General features: G+C 42.2%; 2 protein-coding genes across 2 annotated transcripts; both read left to right on the top strand.

The window, feature by feature from the left end:
• Positions 1–532: 532 nt before the first annotated feature.
• Positions 533–14373, top strand: ccnd2b (cyclin D2, b). Its single transcript, XM_058625188.1, has 5 exons — positions 533–961; positions 1801–2016; positions 4969–5128; positions 8450–8598; positions 11399–14373. Exons 1-5 carry the CDS (start codon positions 767–769, stop codon positions 11561–11563), a joined length of 885 nt encoding a protein of 294 aa, XP_058481171.1. The 5' UTR covers positions 533–766; the 3' UTR covers positions 11564–14373.
• Positions 14374–15165: 792 nt separating this feature from the next.
• Positions 15166–20309, top strand: tigarb (TP53 induced glycolysis regulatory phosphatase b). Its single transcript, XM_058624143.1, has 6 exons — positions 15166–15244; positions 15570–15607; positions 17049–17170; positions 18725–18802; positions 18904–19014; positions 19539–20309. Exons 1-6 carry the CDS (start codon positions 15213–15215, stop codon positions 20028–20030), a joined length of 873 nt encoding a protein of 290 aa, XP_058480126.1. The 5' UTR covers positions 15166–15212; the 3' UTR covers positions 20031–20309.
• Positions 20310–20902: the final 593 nt, after the last annotated feature.

Here is a 20902-nt window from a genome sequence, read left to right as displayed (position 1 = left end):
TCACCTGTCCTCATAATTCACTCACCTGTCCTCATCGTTCATTCACCTGTCCTCATCGTTCATTCACCTGTCCTCATTGTTCACTCACCTGTCCTCATCATTCATTCACCTGTCCTCATCATTCACTCACCTGTTTTCATCATTCATTTACCTGTCCTCATCATTCATTCACCTGTCCTCATTGTTAACTGCAAAGTTTCCGGTGTGTGATTTTGTATTCATTTATTTCCTAACTCAGTAACAGATGTGATTTAAACTAAAAGTAAAAGTAAAACTACAAATTTAAAATGACTTTAAAAAGTACACAAAACACTACTTAATGACAGTAATGTGAGTAAATGTAATACATTACTTCAATGAAAACCTGGTGAAAATACGATGACATTTTTCGCACAAATATTCAATTGCTTACAAAATAAAATTGGCCCTCGACCTCATTTATTTAATGATCCTGAACCCGAGGATTTTATTTTGAAGGTTAGACCGGAAGTTGTGTTCCTCGCTCGTTGGAAGGCGAACAACTCAGAAGAAGAAGAAGAAGAAGAAGTGAGCAGAGAGGAGGCAGCAGGAGAGGAGCGAAAACAGTCTCTGCTTCATGCTTCGTCCGGGCCACTTCTCCTCCTCCTCCTCCTCCTCCTCTTCCTCCTCCTGCTCCTGCTCCTGTCGACAACACTCTGACAGCATTAATATTTTTAATTAGTGTCATTTGAGCATAAAAAGAGGGAGAGAGTGAGAGTGAGAGTGAGAGAGTGAAGGGGCCCGAGTCATGGAGCTTCTGTGCCTGGAGTCGGACATAACCGTGAAAGCTCAGCCTGACCCGAAAATCCTCTTTGATGACAGAGTGTTGGACATTCTATTAACCACCGAGGACAGGTTTTTACCCCCGTGCTCTTATTTCCAGCGGGTCCAGAAGGATGTTCGGCCGTTTATGAGACGAATGGTCGCTACCTGGATGCACGAGGTTGGTCAGCGTTTTCATGCGTTGATGCTTAAGCTAGTTTTCGCACGTTCACACGCACAAACCTTCACAAATGTTTCTTTTTTGTGTTACTAAGTCATAAACGTGCTCGTTAAGGTCACATGACGTTGTCATGGATGTTGACCCACTTGACAATTGAATGACAATGACTCACCAGAGGCGTGGGAGAGACGGAAATTCCACCACGAAGAAAAATCGGCTTCAAAGAAATAGCCTAGCTTGGATATTTACGCTGGTTAACGGCGTTAAACCGTCGCCTTTCGCCGTTCAGCGGGTTTGAACGACAGGGGAACACTTGGTCTTAATTAACATGACATTAGAATCCGCCATTTCACTCTGCTTGTAATTATAATTATTTTTTAAAGTGGAGCGAGCTCAGAGGAAAAGGCAGGGGCCGTGAACGCAACACCAACTTTACTTTGAAACCTATAAAAACTCTGAATTTGAGCTCGCACTTCTTTTTCCAAACCGTCGGATATGATTTAAACACACGTTTAAGACATTTTGCACGCTTAAAAAACGTCTTTATTATTATTTTTTGATTATTTTTGATTGTTTTGTTTTTTTTAAGCACGACAAGCCCAAACAAGGAAGAGGAGGCGAGGACAAGGTTTTAGCTGAACTCAACGATCCAGTCGAACTCATTCGTTTTTTGGTTTTTAAACTTTGCAGCTTGTGATTAAAACAAAGATTCAGCCATAAAAACACAACAGCTGCAGAAAGAAAGAAACAAACTAAAGCCAGTGCTTTTATCAAAGAGAAATCAACGTTTCTGAATGAATCCTGATGTGTTATTTGTTTATATATTTGTCTTTTCCTAGGTTTGTGAAGAGGAGAAGAGCAATGAAGACGTCTTCCCATTAGCCATTAATTATTTGGATAGATTTTTAGCAGTGATGCCCACGAGAAAGAGTTTTTTGCAGCTTCTGGGAGCTGTGTGCATATTCCTGGCCTCCAAGTTAAAAGACGGCAGGCCGCTGTCTGCAGAAAAACTCTGCATGTACACGGACAACTCCATCACACCACGGGAACTGCTGGTAAGCACTGGACTCTCAAAAGACCCATTCATTCATCCCTTCATCCATTCAATCGTTCATGAGAGCCTAAAACTGCACTATCACATTTGGGATGATTTTATAATGCTAATGGCTTAATTTGTTACACAGGAAGTTTGCCATTTTCTCTGTAAGTGGAGCTGTGCACAATACAGCCACATCCTTTCTTTGGATCCATGTGGACCGGAGAGGGATGTGATGCCATCTAGTGACAGTTATGCAGCATAGAGTTTGGCTTTAGCCTGAAACGTATGGATACTTTTCCCAGAACAAATGGACTTTTACACCAGGAAAGTAGCCAGAAAGCACTTTACAACGTTATTACAGTACAGTACATCAAGACGATGTTATCAGTTCCAGTGAAAACGACATGCGTTTCCTGGACTCACCCATATTGTGCTAAAATGCTAATCAAGAGGATCTCAAAAAAAACAGAGAGTGGCATCTTGAATTCTCTTGTTTTGTCCAAACAAACAAAGAGAATGCAGAGATATGAAGTTGACAACACAAGCTCTGTGTGGAGCTTTGTGCCACACACTCACACCTCCTCATCAGCTGTTTTCATGTGCTGTTCTGTGTTAAAACTTGCAGTAATTCTTAGTAGAGCTGCAACTAACAATTATTTTCATAATCCATTAATCTGTCAGTTATTTTCTCAATTAATCGATTAATCGTTTGGTCCATAAAATATCAAAAAACCTTAAAAATGGTGTTCGTCAAACCTGGAAATGATGATGTTTTGTCCACAAACGAAAATGATTCTCTTCTAATGATTTCTTTGTTATGTCGAGAAAAGAAATGAAGAAAATATTCACATTTATGAGACTTAAACAATCGGAAATCTTGTTTTAATCATGAAAAAAGCTTTAAACCGATTAATTGATCGTCAAAATAGTTGTCGATTAATTTAGTAATTGATTAATAAAAGATGAATCGTTTCAGCTCTAATTCTTAGTTATGCTTCTACTGCACACTGTAGCTATAACAGAGAGAAGAATATTTGATTGTTTTCATGCAAAAATGTCCAATTCAGTGGTTTCAGGTTTCCAGGGACAAATCGGACTTTAAAAAGTTAGAAGTTGCACTTTTAGAAAATCCAACATTTCCTCCCAGTTGAAGCGATTCCTTATAAATGACTCATCCAATCAATCCAGTATCCAAGTAATTGCACAGTAAATGTCAGTCTGTCAGTCGACCGCTCAATAAACATCAGGTGTGTTTTAAGGAGATAGATCCACTTCATATTTCAACCGACCAGCGCCACACGTTCTCTTTACATCTTCCTGGGCTTCCCGGAGCCTGGAGCTGTTTAGGGAAATGACATTCGTCCAATTTGATGCTCCACATTGTCATAAGTCTCCTAATTCCTGGATATCCTCACAGGACGCAGCGAGAGCAACTGAAGGATGTAGCAGCTCTTCTTGTAATGGTGTGTGTGTGTGTGTGTGTGTGTGTGTCATGGCAGCGGTCCAGGAAGTGAGTGCACGGACAACAAACCACCACCCTGCTCCTTCCACAGTCAACAATCTCCTCAGAGGCTAGACAGGCCAATATACACGCACATGTATGACAGGTCATGTTCTGAGGGCTGACAGTTCACATCATTTTACATCGTTCTTTAGCATGTGGGGGGAGGAGGGGGTGCTGTCCCGGCCGGTGTGGGGTTTTTGTGGTGTGCGATGTTTGCATTTCAGGTTACACAGGAAGTGAGGAGTTGAAAAGCACACAGTCATCACTTGTCTGCCTCTCGCGGTGTAAGTCATCTTAGGACGTAATTACAATAACTCAACATTATGAACTTGGAGACTTTTGGGTTTATCTCGCCACGGTTTCATCGACCTGCCGTAGCTTTAGCTCCACGCTCTGGACTCTGGATCACACGGTCCTCACCAGGCACTTCAAGTCTTATATTCACATATATATATATATATATATATATATATATATATATATATATATGTATATGTGTGTGTGTGTGTATATATGTATATATGTATATGTGTGTATATATATATATATATATATATATATATATATATATATATATATATATATATATATATATATATATATATATATATGTGTGTGTATATATATATATATATATATATATATATATATATATATATATATATATATATATATATATATATATATATATATATATATATATATATGTGTGTATATGTATGTATGTATCACACCCCTCAGACTCACTGGATACATGACATGACTGTCGTTGCCTTGATGTGGACACCAGTTCCAACTAGTTTATATAAAAGAAGGACAGTTGTAGAACAACACATTTAAAATTCACAACACTGGTAAATCTTTTGTGTGAGTGAGTGAGTGAGTGAATGGAAATGGTCACGTCGTGACTCATGTGAGTGGGAATGTGACCAGATTCAGTGAAATCTGCTCATGATAATGAGAGTCAAACATGTCTCTGCACCGCTCTCACTCTCTGTCCTTGTGTGAGTTTGACATTAACAAACATGAAGGAACATTCTCACAAACTGAGTCAGACGCTCTTTATTACTCAGTCATAATATGGGAGAATAATGATGAAGACACAGGAAATGATGTCATACAACGTCGTGGGCACCTTCTGTGCCGCTGTTGGTGCTTGTGACAGGAAGGAAGGCGTGAGCGGTGTCGTTGGCAGCGGGCCTCTGAGCAGGGAAAAGATTGTCACATGCTGGTGATGTGAACACAAAGGATGCGAGGAATGAGAAAGGCACGCAGATAATAAGATAGAGTGAAGAAATGTTACTCTTCTTACACACTCATTTCCTGTGGGAATAAAGATGGACTGTGCTCCTGTTCACGGTGAATGGAGGCGTGGCAGCCGGCCATTTCACCCTCTGACTGAGCAGACTTCAGACTGTGGTTGAATTGATCATCGTTTTCCTGTTTTTTTCTTTACTTTTTCAGGACTGGGAACTGGTGGTGTTGGGGAAATTGAAGTGGAACATGGCCTCAGTCATTCCCAATGATTTCATAGATCACATCATTCGCAGGCTCCCCCTTCCCAAAGACAGACTGGCGATGGTTCGCAAACACACCCTCACATTCATCGCCCTCTGTGCCACAGGTAACGCAGCTGCGTGTCATTTCATGCTCTCTCTCTCTCTTTCTCTTCACGTCCACCGGAATATTCCCACACACACCAGCATTCCCTGGCTGTGAGTCATCTGTGACCTCCACTCTCTTCTCTCTCTCTCCACAGCTTGTGTTGTAGGGCTTTTTCTCCACAGTCGAGCAGCTGCAACAAGCTGCTGGACGCGCTCGTTTCCGTGTTTCTCTGCTGAGAAAACTCATGTGCAAGTGCTGTGTTTAGATTAGCCACATGCAGGGCAATGATAGCGGCTCGGTCCTAGTGTAACACACACAGTAACAAACTGCTGTTTCATTTGAAATTTAGACCCAAAAACAAAAGCCCGTCGGTCGTCTGTGCAGCTGTTTGCTTAGAAACACCGGCGGTTAAATATCAGAACAGGGATTTCTCTTATGAAACTGAAACTGAAATAAATAAGTGTTAACAGAGCTTTTTTCACAGCTGGTTGTCGAGATGTGGCCGATAACAAGTCAGGAATTGAATCTGTGAAACCACATCGTCGTTTACAAAGAGCTCATTTTTGCCAGGATTTGGGTCAAATCCTGTATTTTACTGTCATACAGGGAGGTTTAACCTTGTTTAACCTTGTTTAACCTTGTTTAACCTTTTTTAAGTGGAGCTTTAGTCCGAGGTTTTCTGTGATTTAAAACAAGATGAAGAATTACCACCTAAGATAGCATCAAAATAAAGCTACTCCCCTCAATGATGGCTTGAAGATGACGTTTATGTTCATGTATAATATAGAACAATGAACAATCAAACGAGTGAATTTGCTAACGTCTCTGTTTTAAACGGTCATTTTGATTTAAAAAAAAAAACCCCTGAAGTTTTGAAACTCAAGTCAACTGAGTTTTTCAGCTTCTCGACAGTCGTGTTTGTGGCTCTTAAACACCGGATCAATGAGGACACAAGTGTAGGAGCGTTGATGCAGATTCAGACGTTGTGAGTTGACAGTGAAGGCTCCGAGTTTAAAAAGTCAGGACAGTGATCCAGTGATCCAGTGATCTTCCTTCCTGCTCTCATCCTGCCCTCAGATCCACAATGAACTGTGGAGACTCTGCAGGAGCACAAACTCTCCTCTCCTCTCCCCCGAGGTGAATTTCCACGGCATTCCTTTGTCCGTGCGAGGAATCCCTCTAATATTTTCATATCCTGGATGGAAAAACCACGACGACAGGGTCACCTCGTACAATACAGCGCTCCACTGTCACAAGGCTGCCACTTCCTTTCAGCTAATTCAATGAAGGAAATAAAGAAAGGAGGTCTTTTTAGCTCCATCAAAATCCCCAGTAATGGCAGTGGATTGTGTCCAATAAGCAGGAGTTTACTGGAGGTTCTTAGTGCAACCGTAGGCTCCTTCCATGACTTTCATGCCCTGTTCAGCACAGTTTTAGTGTCACACTATTTTTTTTATATTTGGGTGTGTTTCAGTGGTCGCCTCTGCTATTCATAAGCAGCTCGTTATATCCAGGCACAAAGCAGCCACAGTGGAAAGAAGGAGGCCTGCTGTGGTTCTGCAGTAATGTAAATGTTTGGAGTTTTATATGGAGTCGAGATGTTATTCTTATGATGGAGGAGCTCCTCCTATGGACAGCTGCTCCCTGGAGGAGAGGATGATGGGCGTAGTGAGGCCGGCTGCTCTCCAGGGTTTAATCAAAGCCAACAAGGCCACCAGGACCACTGTTGACCACTCCGTGTGTCGCTCCCCTGCTTATTTAAGATGAGCGTTTGCTCCGTGCACGTGCTGAGACCATGCTAATGCTAAAAGTGGATCCTAAGATCTGTCATCAGGAAATAGATTCTTTCTCTTTGAAGGTAAATGAGAACTATAAATATCATCAGTCTAAAAGCAAAAGCATGGATTCTTCTCCCCTGTCCTACGTTACCCGCTAATGATTATAGTGAGTAGACATGGAAGTGGCTGACGTCACTTCACATCACTTTATCAGGTCTTCAACACAGCATGACGTCCACCCTGTGACTCATTGTTCCATTTACAGTTCTTCTGTCGCCTTAAACTTGCACACAAGCCACACTGAGTAGCACCCGGTGAGCATTGGGGGTTGGGTACCTTGCTCAGGGGTACCCCAGCCCTTTTGGCCGGGATTTGATAGTTACAAGCCAAGTTCCCACTTGGCCACGGGCTGCCCATTTGTGTATATACTGTATATATATGTATATATATATATATATATATATGTATATATATATATATATATATATATATACACATATGTGTATATATATGTATATATGTATGGATGCATATATAGTAAGGATGTACAGACAAGGAGAGTAAGAATCAGCCCTAAATACAACAACATTGCACTGAGATTGACGGCTCGTGTTCTCTAATAGTTGCACAAGAATTGGACGAGCTCTTACTCAGACCCACAGTCTTCCTAATATGGTTACTTTTAAAAGTGCAACATGGTGCTGACCAAAGTATCAATGTATCAACCTCCTGGCTTAAAAACAGCACTTCTTAAACCAGTGGGTCACCTCATGGTGGGTCACCATTTCATCTCTTCCTATCTGTCTATATGTATATATATGTATGTATGTATGTATGTATATATATACACATATATATGTATGTGTGTGTGTGTGTTGTTTTCTCTCAGGATTTCGATGAATTTGACTTTCCGTGTCATGGATCAGTCACAAACACGTTATCATCCATAGTACCGGAGGTCGATCAGGCCTCAGGCTTGAGTTTCTCAGTTCTTTTAAACCTTTCTTTTCTTTAAGCGTGGAGGAGTTTGCTGTTAAAAGAGAACTCTGAGTGTTCAGGTAAGATAGTTATTGAATATAACCCCAGGGTTTCCCAGTGAATTAGGAATAACTGTTAAGGTGAGAGCTGAAGTTATGAGCTGTTGGAGGCAGCGCTGGGCTCAGTGCTCGTGTTGTAATCCTCCTCCGCCTCCTCCGTCCAGGCCTGTTGTCGCTTAAGTCTGTCAGAGTTGGATGTGGACTGGAGGGAGTCGTTCCTGGAACTCATTTTTCAGCGAGTAGGAGGCTTCCTACTCTGCTTTTCTAATCATGGCTCCAGTCTCTGTGTAGGAAAAGCACACGGGTTCCCAGTGCAGCCCCCTCTGTTGAAATCCAGACTGTGGGAAAGTCAGGTTCAGCTGCAGAGCTGAGGATGATTCAGATGTTTGCACACCTCATGCATCTTTCATACTTCCTCTTGGCTGGGTTGAAGTGCTTTGAATCAGACTTACATATGTGATTTCCGTGTGTCATTCTGGCTCAAAGCCGCAGCTTCTTGACTAATGCTCCTCCCTCGCCTCGCAGATGACCGCCTCGCCATGAACCCTCCTTCCATGATCGCCACAGGCAGCATGGGAGCTGCTGTGTGCGGCCTCCAGCTGGACCAGGCTGACCAGAGGCTGACCAGAGACAACCTGACCGACCTGCTGGCCAAGATCACCAACACAGAGGTGGTGAGTACCACACTGACGGAACCTACAAGCTTTAACCCTACACAGCAGTTAATGTTAGTGTCGTTAATAATAATAATAATAATAATAATAATAATAATAGTCAGTCAGTCATCATCATCTACCGCTTTATCCTCCACCAGAGGGTCACGGGGGGTGCTGTGCCAATCTCGGCTACATTGGGCGACAGTTCGTCCGTCCATCGCAGGGACAATTTAGAGTGTCCAATTGACCTAATCCCCACATGTTGCATGTTTTTGGACTGTGGGACGCACACACGGGGAGAACATGCAAACTCCATGCAGGAAGGCCCTTGTTCCAACCGGGGCTCGAACCTGGGTCTTCTGCTGCAAGGCAAGAGTGATAACCACTATACCCACCGTGTGACCCCTAATAATAATAATAGTAATAATCATAAAAATAATAATAATAATAGTAATAATCATAAAAATAATAATAATAACAGTAATAATCATGATAATAATAATAATGATAACAATAATAACAACAATAACAATAATCATGATGACGACGACGATGATGATGATGATAATAATAATGACCATTGCAACATGTGACGACAGCAGCAGCAGCAGCAGCAGCAGCAGCAGCAGCAGCGATGACTTCAGTAGTGGCAGATTGAAGGTCTTGGCTGGTGGCTGCTGAGGCAGACTGCTGCTATAAAGAGCAGCGGCAGAGGGAATGTCTTCTTGAAACTCAGATCCCACATTCTTGTGGTGGGACACATGTAATTTCTCTGCATGGCTCCCACTGAAGCTGTGCTGCCCCTCCTGGTGGAGGAACAAAGCTTCTTTCCGTTTGTTACCAATAAGGAAACAGAAAGTGAACCAAGCTTCACATAAGGTGTGTCCTGCACAAATGCTGTATTCTAAATGAAATGGATGGTCCATGAGTTACAAAACAAGAGTGATTACATTTATAAAACCAGATATTTTTGCTTTTCTTCATAGTCTTTAAAAGGTTTAAGTGTAGCTGCAGTATAATAATGATGAGTATGTCAATACATTAACATTGAACATACATTCTAGTTATTTTTATTATCAAGTTATCTGCTAATAAATCCTCTGGATTAATCAGTTGTTTATTAATTAGTAAATGTTGATCTGTGTTGTGCTGTACATCAGAGAAAAATAAGACAAACGACAAAACAATAACACAGTGTAGAAAGTAGAAATGCAACACAAATGAACAAGTCATACAATAAAAGTAGAAAACATGTCACAGAGGAGCTGAACTATCACTTATAATAAATATGTGTGTGTGTCTTAAACACAGTAAAAACATGCTCTGTGTTTTAAACAGTTTGAGACGTGGTGTCTCTGTACCTCCAGTATGATGATGATGATGATGATGATGATGATGATGATGATGAGATCAGTTCAAACGTCGTTATCATCACTGTGTGTTATCGCTGTCACACGTCGTCGGTTGCCAGACGAACTGCACGGGTGCTTTTTGGCTCGCGGTTCCATCTCCATGGCGACGGGTCCCCCCACAACCCCGCCGTCACAACAGGCAGCCGACTGCAGCCCATCGGGTTCCAATTATCCGTACATTTCAAAGGAATGCTGGCCTCTCTGCGAGTGTGGGTGCATTCTTTAAGACTCCTGCAGTCAGACCTCCCACATCGACGCCCAGACCAGACCACACCACGTTGTCCTAAAACATCCGGTCCCACTGTCCTTCATTCACATTTACACACAAACTCCAGGGTCAGAGGTCACCAGGTCAAAGCCATTTCCTCTTGGCCTCTCATGGGACTGACCGTGCTGTCAGGAGGACGGGGGGAGGGAGTCCGGAGTTTAAGCTCCTCCCTGGTTTCTTGGCTCTGACCTCAGACTCGTGTCGTTAGCGTTGCTGTGTTCTGGTGAACACAGCAACGTTGTTGTCGTGGTGACGCAGACAGGACCGCCTACTGCTGGGCCGTGCATGTGACCACACCCACAGGTCAAACAACGAGTTGAGTTTCAAATGCTGGCTTTTCACACAGGTGAAGACAGTAAATCTGTCTCTAGTTTAGTTTCATCCAAGCAAAACTTTCAAATCATTTTCATCAATATCACGAGATAATGTCAGATAACGAGGAAAGATGGACAATCTTGGGATTATAGCTATAACATTGGAGTGACATCACAACCACGGGCGAGGGATGAGCACAAATACGCAAACGTCAATCATTGTAATAAATGTTTTATAAATGATTTCACTGACGGTTAAAAAAACAAATCGTCCTACTTTAAATGCACTTTCTAATTCAAGGAGCATCTGTTACTGCACGTGAGGAGATTTTAAACAACAAGAAAACACTAAAGAGCGACGATAAACATTTGCAATGAAGCTTGGGAATCGTTTTGCTGCTGAGCAGAGACCTTTAAAGTCTCCACGTCAGAAAACATCACCACATTTTTTAAAATGAGTCGCTAGAAGGGAAATGCATACTGAATTATTTTCAGAATAAAAGCCCAGTTTTCATCCGTTTGCTTCGATTATTTAGTTTTTGCAATCGTTCGGAGACGAAATCCAAGACTGACAGAGACTGACAGCGATGATGTCCAATCAGCTGTCTGACTTAACTGTAACGCTCCGGGCTGGTGATTCTGCTCATGTTCCTCATGGGACTTTCCGTTGTTAATCTCCGATATCATATTTATGTTAAATTCAGTGAGTGGTTCTGATGTTTTCCGCGCCTGCTGTGCCCGTGTTGGCAGAAGTGTTTGTTTACTGCGTGTCAGCTTGGGTGTAATGTGTAACAAGACCGACTTTGCTTTGTTCTTTGTTTCAGGATTGTTTGAGGGCGTGTCAAGAGCAAATTGAGCGCGTGCTGGCCGCCAGCCTGCAGCAGGGTCAACAGTCCCGACAGGAGACCAGAGTCAGAGCGGGAAACAAGGCCAGGGAGCAGCAGGACCAGTCCAGCACCCCCACAGACGTACGCGACGTCAACTTATGAACCGCCAATCACTCGCTCACCGACTGGCAGAACACCACTCATGAACTAATGTAAGAGCGAGAGCGAGAGCGAGAGCGAGCTGCCAGTATCGCCATGGAAACACTGCATGAGTGACAGTGAGACAATCTCTGAACTCTTTATTAGAAGTTAAGAAAATGTCTAGTTTTTCTTCTCCTTTTCGCCCCGTTCATCCTTTCACCTGTGTTTGTACGGGCCACATGTAATCAAACAAGCTATTGAAAAGAAAAGAAAAAAAAGAAAAACTTGATAGTGCCTGAGGTTTCCCCCCCACGGACGGGACGCCTAAATATATTTTCTTACTTGAAAAAAAATAAATAAATTACATAATTATATGAAATATACTTATTTCTTTTGATACAACCTAGTAAAAAAAATCAAATATGATAAATATTGTATATTTAGCAAGCATTTAGTTAAGTTACTCTTTTATCATCTTTAGCAAACAATTATCAACTCACAGTTTTATGGGGGGGTGATTGAAGTGCTGAGAAATACCGAAAATGGCATTTAAGCAAAGCTGATTGACAGGTGGAGGAGCGCCGCCACTCGCTCCCTGTCATACTGCGTGCACCCACCCGTCGTACTGCGTGCACCTGTAGCACTGCTTATTATTTATGCTGGAGTGCTGGCCAGGAGTGGGCTGGGCCTGCTCACACAGGAAGGACGTGAGGCCGACGTGTCGAGCAGAAGCTGATGTCTGAGACGAGACGAGCTCAGTTCAGGTCTTGATTTCACTGCCGAAGCCACCACGACGTTAAAGGACCGGGGAAGCGCTGTGTCTGTGTGAGTGTGAGTGTGCGTGTGTGTGTGTGTGTGTGTGTGTGTGTGTGCGTGCGCGTGTTTTTGAATCGTTCCGACGTTTGCGTCGTTGCTCCGACCGTGTTCAGAAGACGAGCAGTTACAAGTGTTTGCTGGTTCAGGGAGCAGTGGTGATGATGATGATGATGATGATGATGATGTCGTGTTACCAGGAAGGAAAAAAGGGGAAGTTTCTGCAGGTTTGAGATGAAATGAATGGAAAGTTTCTTTGTGAGGAGTTTGTTTGGACGACGTGAGCACGTGGAAAAGTGAAGAGGAGACAAAGATGAGTAAATGGTGATGAAGCGTGAGGACGTTAACTTAAGCTATGTGATGGTTCTGATACTTGAGTGACGCGCAGGAGGAGGAGGAGGAGGAGGAGGAGGAGGAGGAGGAGGAAGAACCCCTGACGCCGTCGGCCGGATCAGTTTGTTTGCGCCGCAGTTTCTCCTGTTATGGATATTATTACCATTTAACTTTACAGAGAGTGGGCGACTTCATACAATATTGATGCACTTTTAAAAACACACTCCTTCAGATTGGTAAGGGGATGGTGGTTGAGGAGAGTTCCGTGGGTTGGTAGGGTCATTTCTTTTCTTTTTTTTTTGTTTATTTGAGATTTTCTTTAAGTTATTTGATTTTTTTTCTGGGCTGGATTCCCATGGGGTAACGCACGTCGTCTTGAAAGCTATGCTCGACAGGGGAATAGACGTAGGATAATCAGTTTTAGTTCTAATAGAGTCGTACCTTAGGAAAGACTTAGATTTCTCTTCTCTCTCTTTTCTTTGTTTGAATCAGTGCGTTTATTTACTTGAAATTTTGTTCAAACTTAGCCAAAACTTTCCAATAGTTGTCGAAATGTTATAAACACATTGTGTCACAACTATTGTTCTTTTTCCATGTTTCTAGTTAACTGTTCTCTGAACTGAAATAGTAAAAACTGCCATTTTGTGACTTCTCTCCATTTTGGATATGGGTTTACGATGAGTGAACGTATATATATATATATATGTATATATGTATACGTTGTTTCCCCCACAGATCTCCTATTTGAGAAGAGTTTTGTCTAAATTGTTTGTGCATGTTCTGTTGTGCAAAAGCCAAATGTGTTTGTTTTTTTCCCCTAAAGAAAAGAAAAGAAAAGAAAAGATGCTTTAATACATTCAGACAAAACGTTCATGCTTTTATGTTCTGTGTATAATTTGTAAAACATAATTCCAAAGTGACAAAACCAGATTATATCCATGATTCTCTTGCTGCTATGGAGCTTTTGTTTTTCTTTTCTAGTCTTACACAAAGATGCCTTATTGTGATTCACTCGTGTGCTGCTATATTATGATTTTTTTGTAAGTGTCTTCTTTTGCTTTTTCTGTTTGTACATGTCGTGGAGGGAGGGGCGGGACTGGAAGTACTTGTGTTTGCCGATCTTATTTGATTAGCATGTTTTCATTTTTTTTTATTATTATTTGTATCTTTATATTCTATCATATTCTTGCTGCTTCTGTGTAATGTTTGTGTACCTCAGGTTAAATTTGGACGGATAGAGCGAGATCCCATCTCATCATTACCTCATCACACTTTGTATCTCACACACACACACTCTGAATTTGTTTTGACGGGTTTCACTTTTTGATTTTTCTGTCTGGATGAGGGGAAGTGTGATGCTTCTTCTCTTTAAATCAAGAGGATTGTCAAACACCAGGTTCCACTGTACAGTTAAAGTGCCTACACTATAAAAATAGGTTATTTCATCCATCTGGTGCTAAACAGCCTATACTGTATGTTTTATATATGTATCAGAAAGACAAAAAAAAGTTCTTTTTTTAATTTCATTGGCGTGTTTAGATCAGTTCATTGGAATAAAGTGGAATATTGTTTATTTTTGAGGTACCCGTTTAGTCAAAGGTCAAAGAGAATGTTTTGTGGTTGTGTTTCCAAACTCTTCAGCCCCCCCGGCCCCCCGCCCCCCCCCCCCCATTGTCCCCTCATGCAAACACAGTGTACCTCAACATATTCTCCTCAATAAATTGGCTAAAATCATGTGAGCGTTGATTTTTGTCTGTTGAGAGCGTGACATGATGATTTCCTGATCTGATTTCCCACCAGAGTGAAAATGCTCTTCTTCAGTTTTGTTGTCACTGTCACACGTGAGTTTGGTCAGTTACAAATTGGCAGATATTGAATATACCTCCCATAAATATGTGTTTGTTTAAGTAGAATTGCTTTAAAATAATAATGAAAGTTTTTTTCTTCGTGGTGTTGGAATGTGGTCTCAAACTCGTGGTCCTTGGACCACATGTGGCCCCCAATCAATTTCATGTGGCCCGCCACTTAATATCAAGTTGTAACAAAAGTGATTTCTGTATGTTTTTATTACTGTATTCAATCAGCATCATAAATATGTTCATATTGTGAACTTTGATTCGTTCTATAGCAGAAGAAACACTTTTATTGTGAAATATCATAAATATTAATATTTTGATGTTTTTTCAGACATTCTTGGAGCCTTGGTGAAGTTAGTTTGAGGTTGGAAGTCCTCGTTGCTGTCGCTGACTTTAACTTCGTGTAAAATTGCGGGAACGTTTTAACTTTGTTAAATTGAACGTTTTTGAAAACACATTCATTTGAAAATGAACAGAAATCAATTCATTAATTCTCCTTAAACTGAAAGCGCCGAGTGTTTTCTTGTCCATCCAAACTGACACTAACTTCGCCACTGAGACGTGCTGACGCCTCTGAGTGCGTCAAAGATAATATGACGTCATTACGCCGCCGGCAAAAAAAAAACCAGGAAGTAAATTCAGACCGGCTGCTGCTGCTGCTGCTGAAGATGTTGACTTTTAGTTTAACACTCGTGAGACAGTAAGTCGTCGTTTATTTGCGGGACTTTCCTCTTCATTTCTCGCTGAACTTGAACATGAACATGAATAAACTCGCAGTGTCTGTACGTTTAGTATCGTAACATGGCGGCGAAATGTAGAAACACGTCCTCTCCTAGCTTAGCTTTTACATTCACCTTCACACCGGAAACACTGTATTCTTTTCATATGTCTAAACTGGGTCTAAACTGTGTCTAAACTGTGTCTAACTGTGTCTAAACTGGGTCTAAACTGTGTCTAAACTATGTCTAAACTGTGTCTAACTGTGTCTAAACTGTGTCTAACTGTGTGACGTTGTGTTTACACAGTGGGGAAACACAGTACAACAGAGACAAGCTGCTACAAGGTGAGTTCATTACACATTTAAAGTCGTAGCACTCATTTCACCGCTGTGTCCTAAACATGTCAAAGTAATGTCAAAGTAGTACTGATAATACTACTACATTTAAAGTACGGGGCAGTGTATGATATTATCCATATCGCGATACTCGTGTTGTAATGTTCCTGTACTCGGTTCAGTGTCTTTGCTCATGGACACATATAGAAGAGCAGAGCCAGGAATTGAACCCACAACCTAATTCCTAACCCCTTTTCATACTTTTACTCCTTAAACTTAGTTTTGATACTTCAGTGCAATAAATGTAATAACTGACTTTTACTTGAGTAATATTATAAAAAATGTGGTCAGATACAGAAATATGTTGATTGTGCTGTGTCTCTAGTTGGTGATATATCGTCGTCCTCACTCGTGCAGTACGATAATCTATGCACCAGAGCAAATATCCATATGATAATGAACAAATGAAGGTTGCCAACATACAGTCCCAGTGATGTTCCAGTCTGCTGTGATTTATTTATCATGTTCATTTGTAAGATTCCTGTGTGGCCTTAGTACCACATCTTTGGAAGACGTGAAACTTATTAAAAACTTTAAAGTTCATGGTATTTTTCTGTTTACTTTGAAAATAGTGTGTATTTCTAACAAAAGATTGCAGGTACATTTGTCTGATCAAAGTCTGAGCACCAAACACTGAGGTCACCTGACAGATATGACATCAACAAAGAAAATGCAAATGATCCGGGAATTAGTTCAGAAATATGTTAATTGTCACAAAGAATAAGCGGGTGATGGTCAGTGTCACCGACAGCTGTGAGAGGTGGGGCTACAGACTCCATACATTTACCTGAATAGTGTTAACCATGTGAGGCCTAAGGGTCCAAGAATCTGCTCTGTTTGAAATGGCTGTTAATAGTTCTTTTTTTAAAAGTCGTCATCATTTTAAGACACTTAAAGACCTCAACGAGGTGGAAAATGAAGACGGAGACATAGAAAGTGACCAACCACACAACGACTGTAAAGAGACCAACATGAGGTGCAAAACAATGAAAAAATGAAACACAATGTTCACAAAAACGACCACAGTGAAACATAAAGCAAAGTGACCACACAGAAGAATCGCTGAATCACACACAGATGAATCACTGAATCACACACAGAAGAATCGCTGAATCACACGCAGAAGAATCGCTGAATCACACACAGAAGAATCGCTGAATCACGCGCAGAAGAATCGCTGAATCACACACAGAAGAATCGCTGAATCACGCGCAGAAGAATCACTGAATCACACACAGAAGAATCGCTGAATCACACACAGAAGAATCGCTGAATCACACGCAGAAGAATCGTTGAATCACACGCAGAAGAATCGCTGAATCACACACAGATGAATCACTGAATCACACACGACGGCACAGACTGAAAACACTGTCAATCATACTTGCAGGTCAAGGTGTGGACACGCCGCTGTCAGAGACAGGTGTGCAGCAGGGTGAGGCAGCGGGACGATACCTCCACGACATCGCGTTCACCAATGTGTTTGCCAGTAACTTACAGCGGGCCGTGCAGGTAAGACCATCACGCTCCTGTCAGTGGGGGTCCTGGTTTCGCTTCCATGAGCCTGAGCCTCCCTCCTCTTCCTCACCCATGAACACGTTGAGGGTTTTTTTTGTGTGGGTTGATGAAATGATCTCAGAATAAAGTCTTTGTGCAGCAGCATTACGTCAGTGACCTTTTGGCTAAAGTGATGCCAGACCTGGCAAACGTCCTCCAGCCAAACCTCACACACATTTTCCTTTTTATTCCTGTCTGTGTTCCTGTCTGTGTTCCTGTCTGTGTGCAGTAATACTCACCACAGAACCACAGACGCTGCTCATGATTATAATGAGCTTCTGTCATCAGTTCATATGTTGGACCGTTGACAGGTGAAATGTTTTGTTTACACTATTAAATGAAAAACAATGGAAGCTCTGTGACTGTTGACAGAGGATGGATTTCATCAGTCCTGGTCCTGATCCTGATCCTGATCCTGATCCTGGTCCTGGTCCTGGTCCTGATACCAGATACTGATTGTTATCGATTAGTCTACTTTTTATAAAAAATGATTTTGCGATTTAATTTAAATTTGCGATATTATGAAAAAGAAGTGTTAATCTTGAACAGGCGGAGCCTTCTGTCTGCATTTACCGTGTGATTAAAAAATGAATTTAATAAGATCATAATAAGTCACGAGGAAAAGATGCAGCTCCCTCTTGTGGCATATTGAAAAATAAATGTCACAGACTGTATGTTGGTGAGTTAGTCACTGACATGATCACAGTGATAGTAATGAACTTATTTTAAGTGTTTTTTTGATCCTGATGTTTGATTTCTTTGATTTCTTTATAGTTTATTGTCCCGTCACTCGTCCGTAGTTTTGCTAAAGTTAGCAACGTGAGCCCAGACGTTGAAGCTTTTGTTCACGATGATAAACAATGCAGTGCAATGCTTTGTCGTCACAGTGAGGTGTTGGATTAGCAGCTGGAACGTTTGTCCAAAGACTTTTTTCATTGAGATTTCATTGAGACAAATCTGGTGAAAGTAAATGTCTCTGTTACCTTCCACTGCTGTTAAATATACAGTATATTATGTAACGAGGATAATTGGCCAGGTTCAATCCTGATCTGGCTCTTTCTACACTCGCGGTTGCTTTCCTACTTTAGGCTGTTTTCAACAGATTATCCGGCCAAATTATCCTGAATTGTGAGAGATTAACAGGTGCAATTTTAGCGCCATCGGCCGCGTCAGAGTCTTCACACACTTCCCTCGTCTCTTCTGCCATAAGCAACATTTTTCCAGTGCAGTGAAATGTGAAAGTTTGTGCTTTATTCGCTGAATCAGTTTCTGTTGCCTGATGGAAACTGTGGCTCGAGCAACAACTTCCTACACGACAAAGAAACCTGAAGAAACAGACGAGTCGGACACTGACGCTCTCTGTTTTTGTTGAATCCAGATCAGTTATTTCAAACGTCACAGTTGATTGTGGAGGAGCCGGGAAAAACAGGATGTAAATGAAATGAACATTCATGTCTTGTCTGACCATAACATGACTCAGCAGTTTCCTTCTGACTGTCCCTGCATCAGACGGCTGAAATAATCCTGAGGAACAACACTCACTGCTCCGGCGTGGAGATGCTGTTGGAGCCGTTACTGAGAGAGCGGGTGAGACTTGACTTCACGTCGTCGTCGTCGTCGTCGCAGCTGCAGCTCCACGGCACGTTTCCATGGTAACGCTGTACACTGCCGTTGTGTTGCTCCTGCAGAGTTTCGGCGTCGCAGAGGGGCGTCCCAAAGAGCATCTGAAGAACATGGCCAACGCTGCGGGTCAGTCGTGTCGGGACTACACTCCACCAGGAGGAGAAACCCTAGGTCAGGTGAGTCAGACACAGCTCACAACCTGCTTTAAACAACAGCGCCCCTCAGTGTTCACAAGTAGACATTGCTCTTTAAAGCTGGATCTCAAAGTGTCAGTGTAGTGGACGTTTATGTTTATTTTGACACATTTAACTAGAGATGAGAGAGCGGTGTTTGCAGGTTTCTGCTTCTCATTCTCACGCTGCTGACAGTGAAATATTTCTTTATTCAACAAGAGTTTGTAAACCTGTTTAAAACCTTTCACATGTACAGGTGTTCATCATTGAAACAGTTTAAAAGCAGTAAATGTAGTAAAAGTTGATGGTTTTTATTACGTCTGTGAACATTTGTTCATCAAAAAGTCCCAAACTCAAATATGTGTCATTGACGGTGATGGACAATAAAGAAAAGCAGCTCGTCCTCATTGAAAAAAGCTGCAAACAACATATCTGTATAACATTGTCTAAAAAGTAAAGCTCAGTTCTGACTGAAAAAGAAACAAACCTCGACCTCTTAGCTGTGGATCGTCTCACCTTGATTCCAGGTGAAGCTACGATTCAAAAAATTCCTCCAAGTCCTTTTCAAGCAAATGTTGAGTGAACACGGGTCGTCGGGCTCGGGTTCCTCTGCCGGAGCGTCAGGAGACGGGGTTTCTGTAAACGGCTCTGCTGCTTCTGCTGCTTCTGCTGCTTCTGCTGCTGCTTCTGCTGCTGCTTCCTCTGCTGCTTCCTCTGCGGAAGGCGCCTCGGTTGGTTCGGCCGATGAAGGTCTGGAGGGACTGTCGGTCCACGCTCTGGTCGTGTGCCACGGCGCTTACATCCGCGTGGCCGTGCGGCACCTCATGGAGGACTTAAAGTGCTCCGCTCCTCCAGGGATGAAGACGTCTCAGCTGATGTCCCCCTGTCCAAACACGGGCATCAGCCGCTTCCTCTTCACTCTGAGCCAGACCGAGTCCGGCCCGGTCCTCTCCTCCACTCGTTGTGTTTTCACCAACAGAAAACTTCACCTGGAAAAGCTCATGGATCAAAGTGTGTAGCAGTCGAGACCCACTGAGATTTATTAGCCAAAGAGATTTGATGATTATTATTGTGTGGGTGTGTGTGTGTGTGTGTGTTAGACTCCAAACAGAGATTTAGACATTTGCTTTCCTGAATGTTGAGAGAGAAACCGAGAGACAAGAGTCGAGTCGAGTCGAGTCGAGTCAAGTCGAGTCGAGTCGAGTTGAGTCGAGTCGAGTCGAGACTGCGTCGTGTAAAATGCATCACAGGGAATCACCGTCAGTGTCTGAGTTCAGGCGTTCCTGTGTAAACACGGCGTTCCTGTGTAAACACGGTGTTCCTGTGTAAACACGGCCCCACGACCTCGGAAATTCCTAGTTGAGTTGTCGATGGAATAATATCAACGACAACAGTCAAACGCTTTCTGTGTCTCGTGGAAATGTCGGATCAGGACGGCGCTTCAAACGTGGCAGAATTATTAATATAACGCACAAATTCACTTTAGTGGAAATGTCCTGTATGATGAACCGTCATGAACGCTAAAACCAGGGGAAGTTAGCAGCTCAAAGTTAGCACAGACGACTGAAGACAGGAAGTGTCACTTTAAATCAAACGTGTAAAAACTGTCTCACCGTCCTTGGTCACCTGTGTGTCATTTAGGGACGCACGATAATGTCGGTACCGTTACGTTATCGGCCGATATCGGTTTGAAAATGTTTGATGGGATATCGGCAAAGATGAAGATCCTCTGATATGAAGTGAGACTAAAACACTGGTTGTTTTCAGTTATCGTGTGTCTTCAAATATTTAATAATATTAGCGTTGTGACGTTTCTTTGACTTCATTTAATTTGATGATACCAAAGTTTTTATTGATCTCAGTGTTTGCAGCTGCTCGTCTCACTTGTGCA

Source organism: Solea solea, chromosome 3 (genome assembly GCF_958295425.1).
Source record: "Solea solea chromosome 3, fSolSol10.1, whole genome shotgun sequence".
Classification (NCBI taxonomy): domain Eukaryota; kingdom Metazoa; phylum Chordata; class Actinopteri; order Pleuronectiformes; family Soleidae; genus Solea; species Solea solea.
This window is presented reverse-complemented; position numbering and strand designations above follow the sequence as displayed.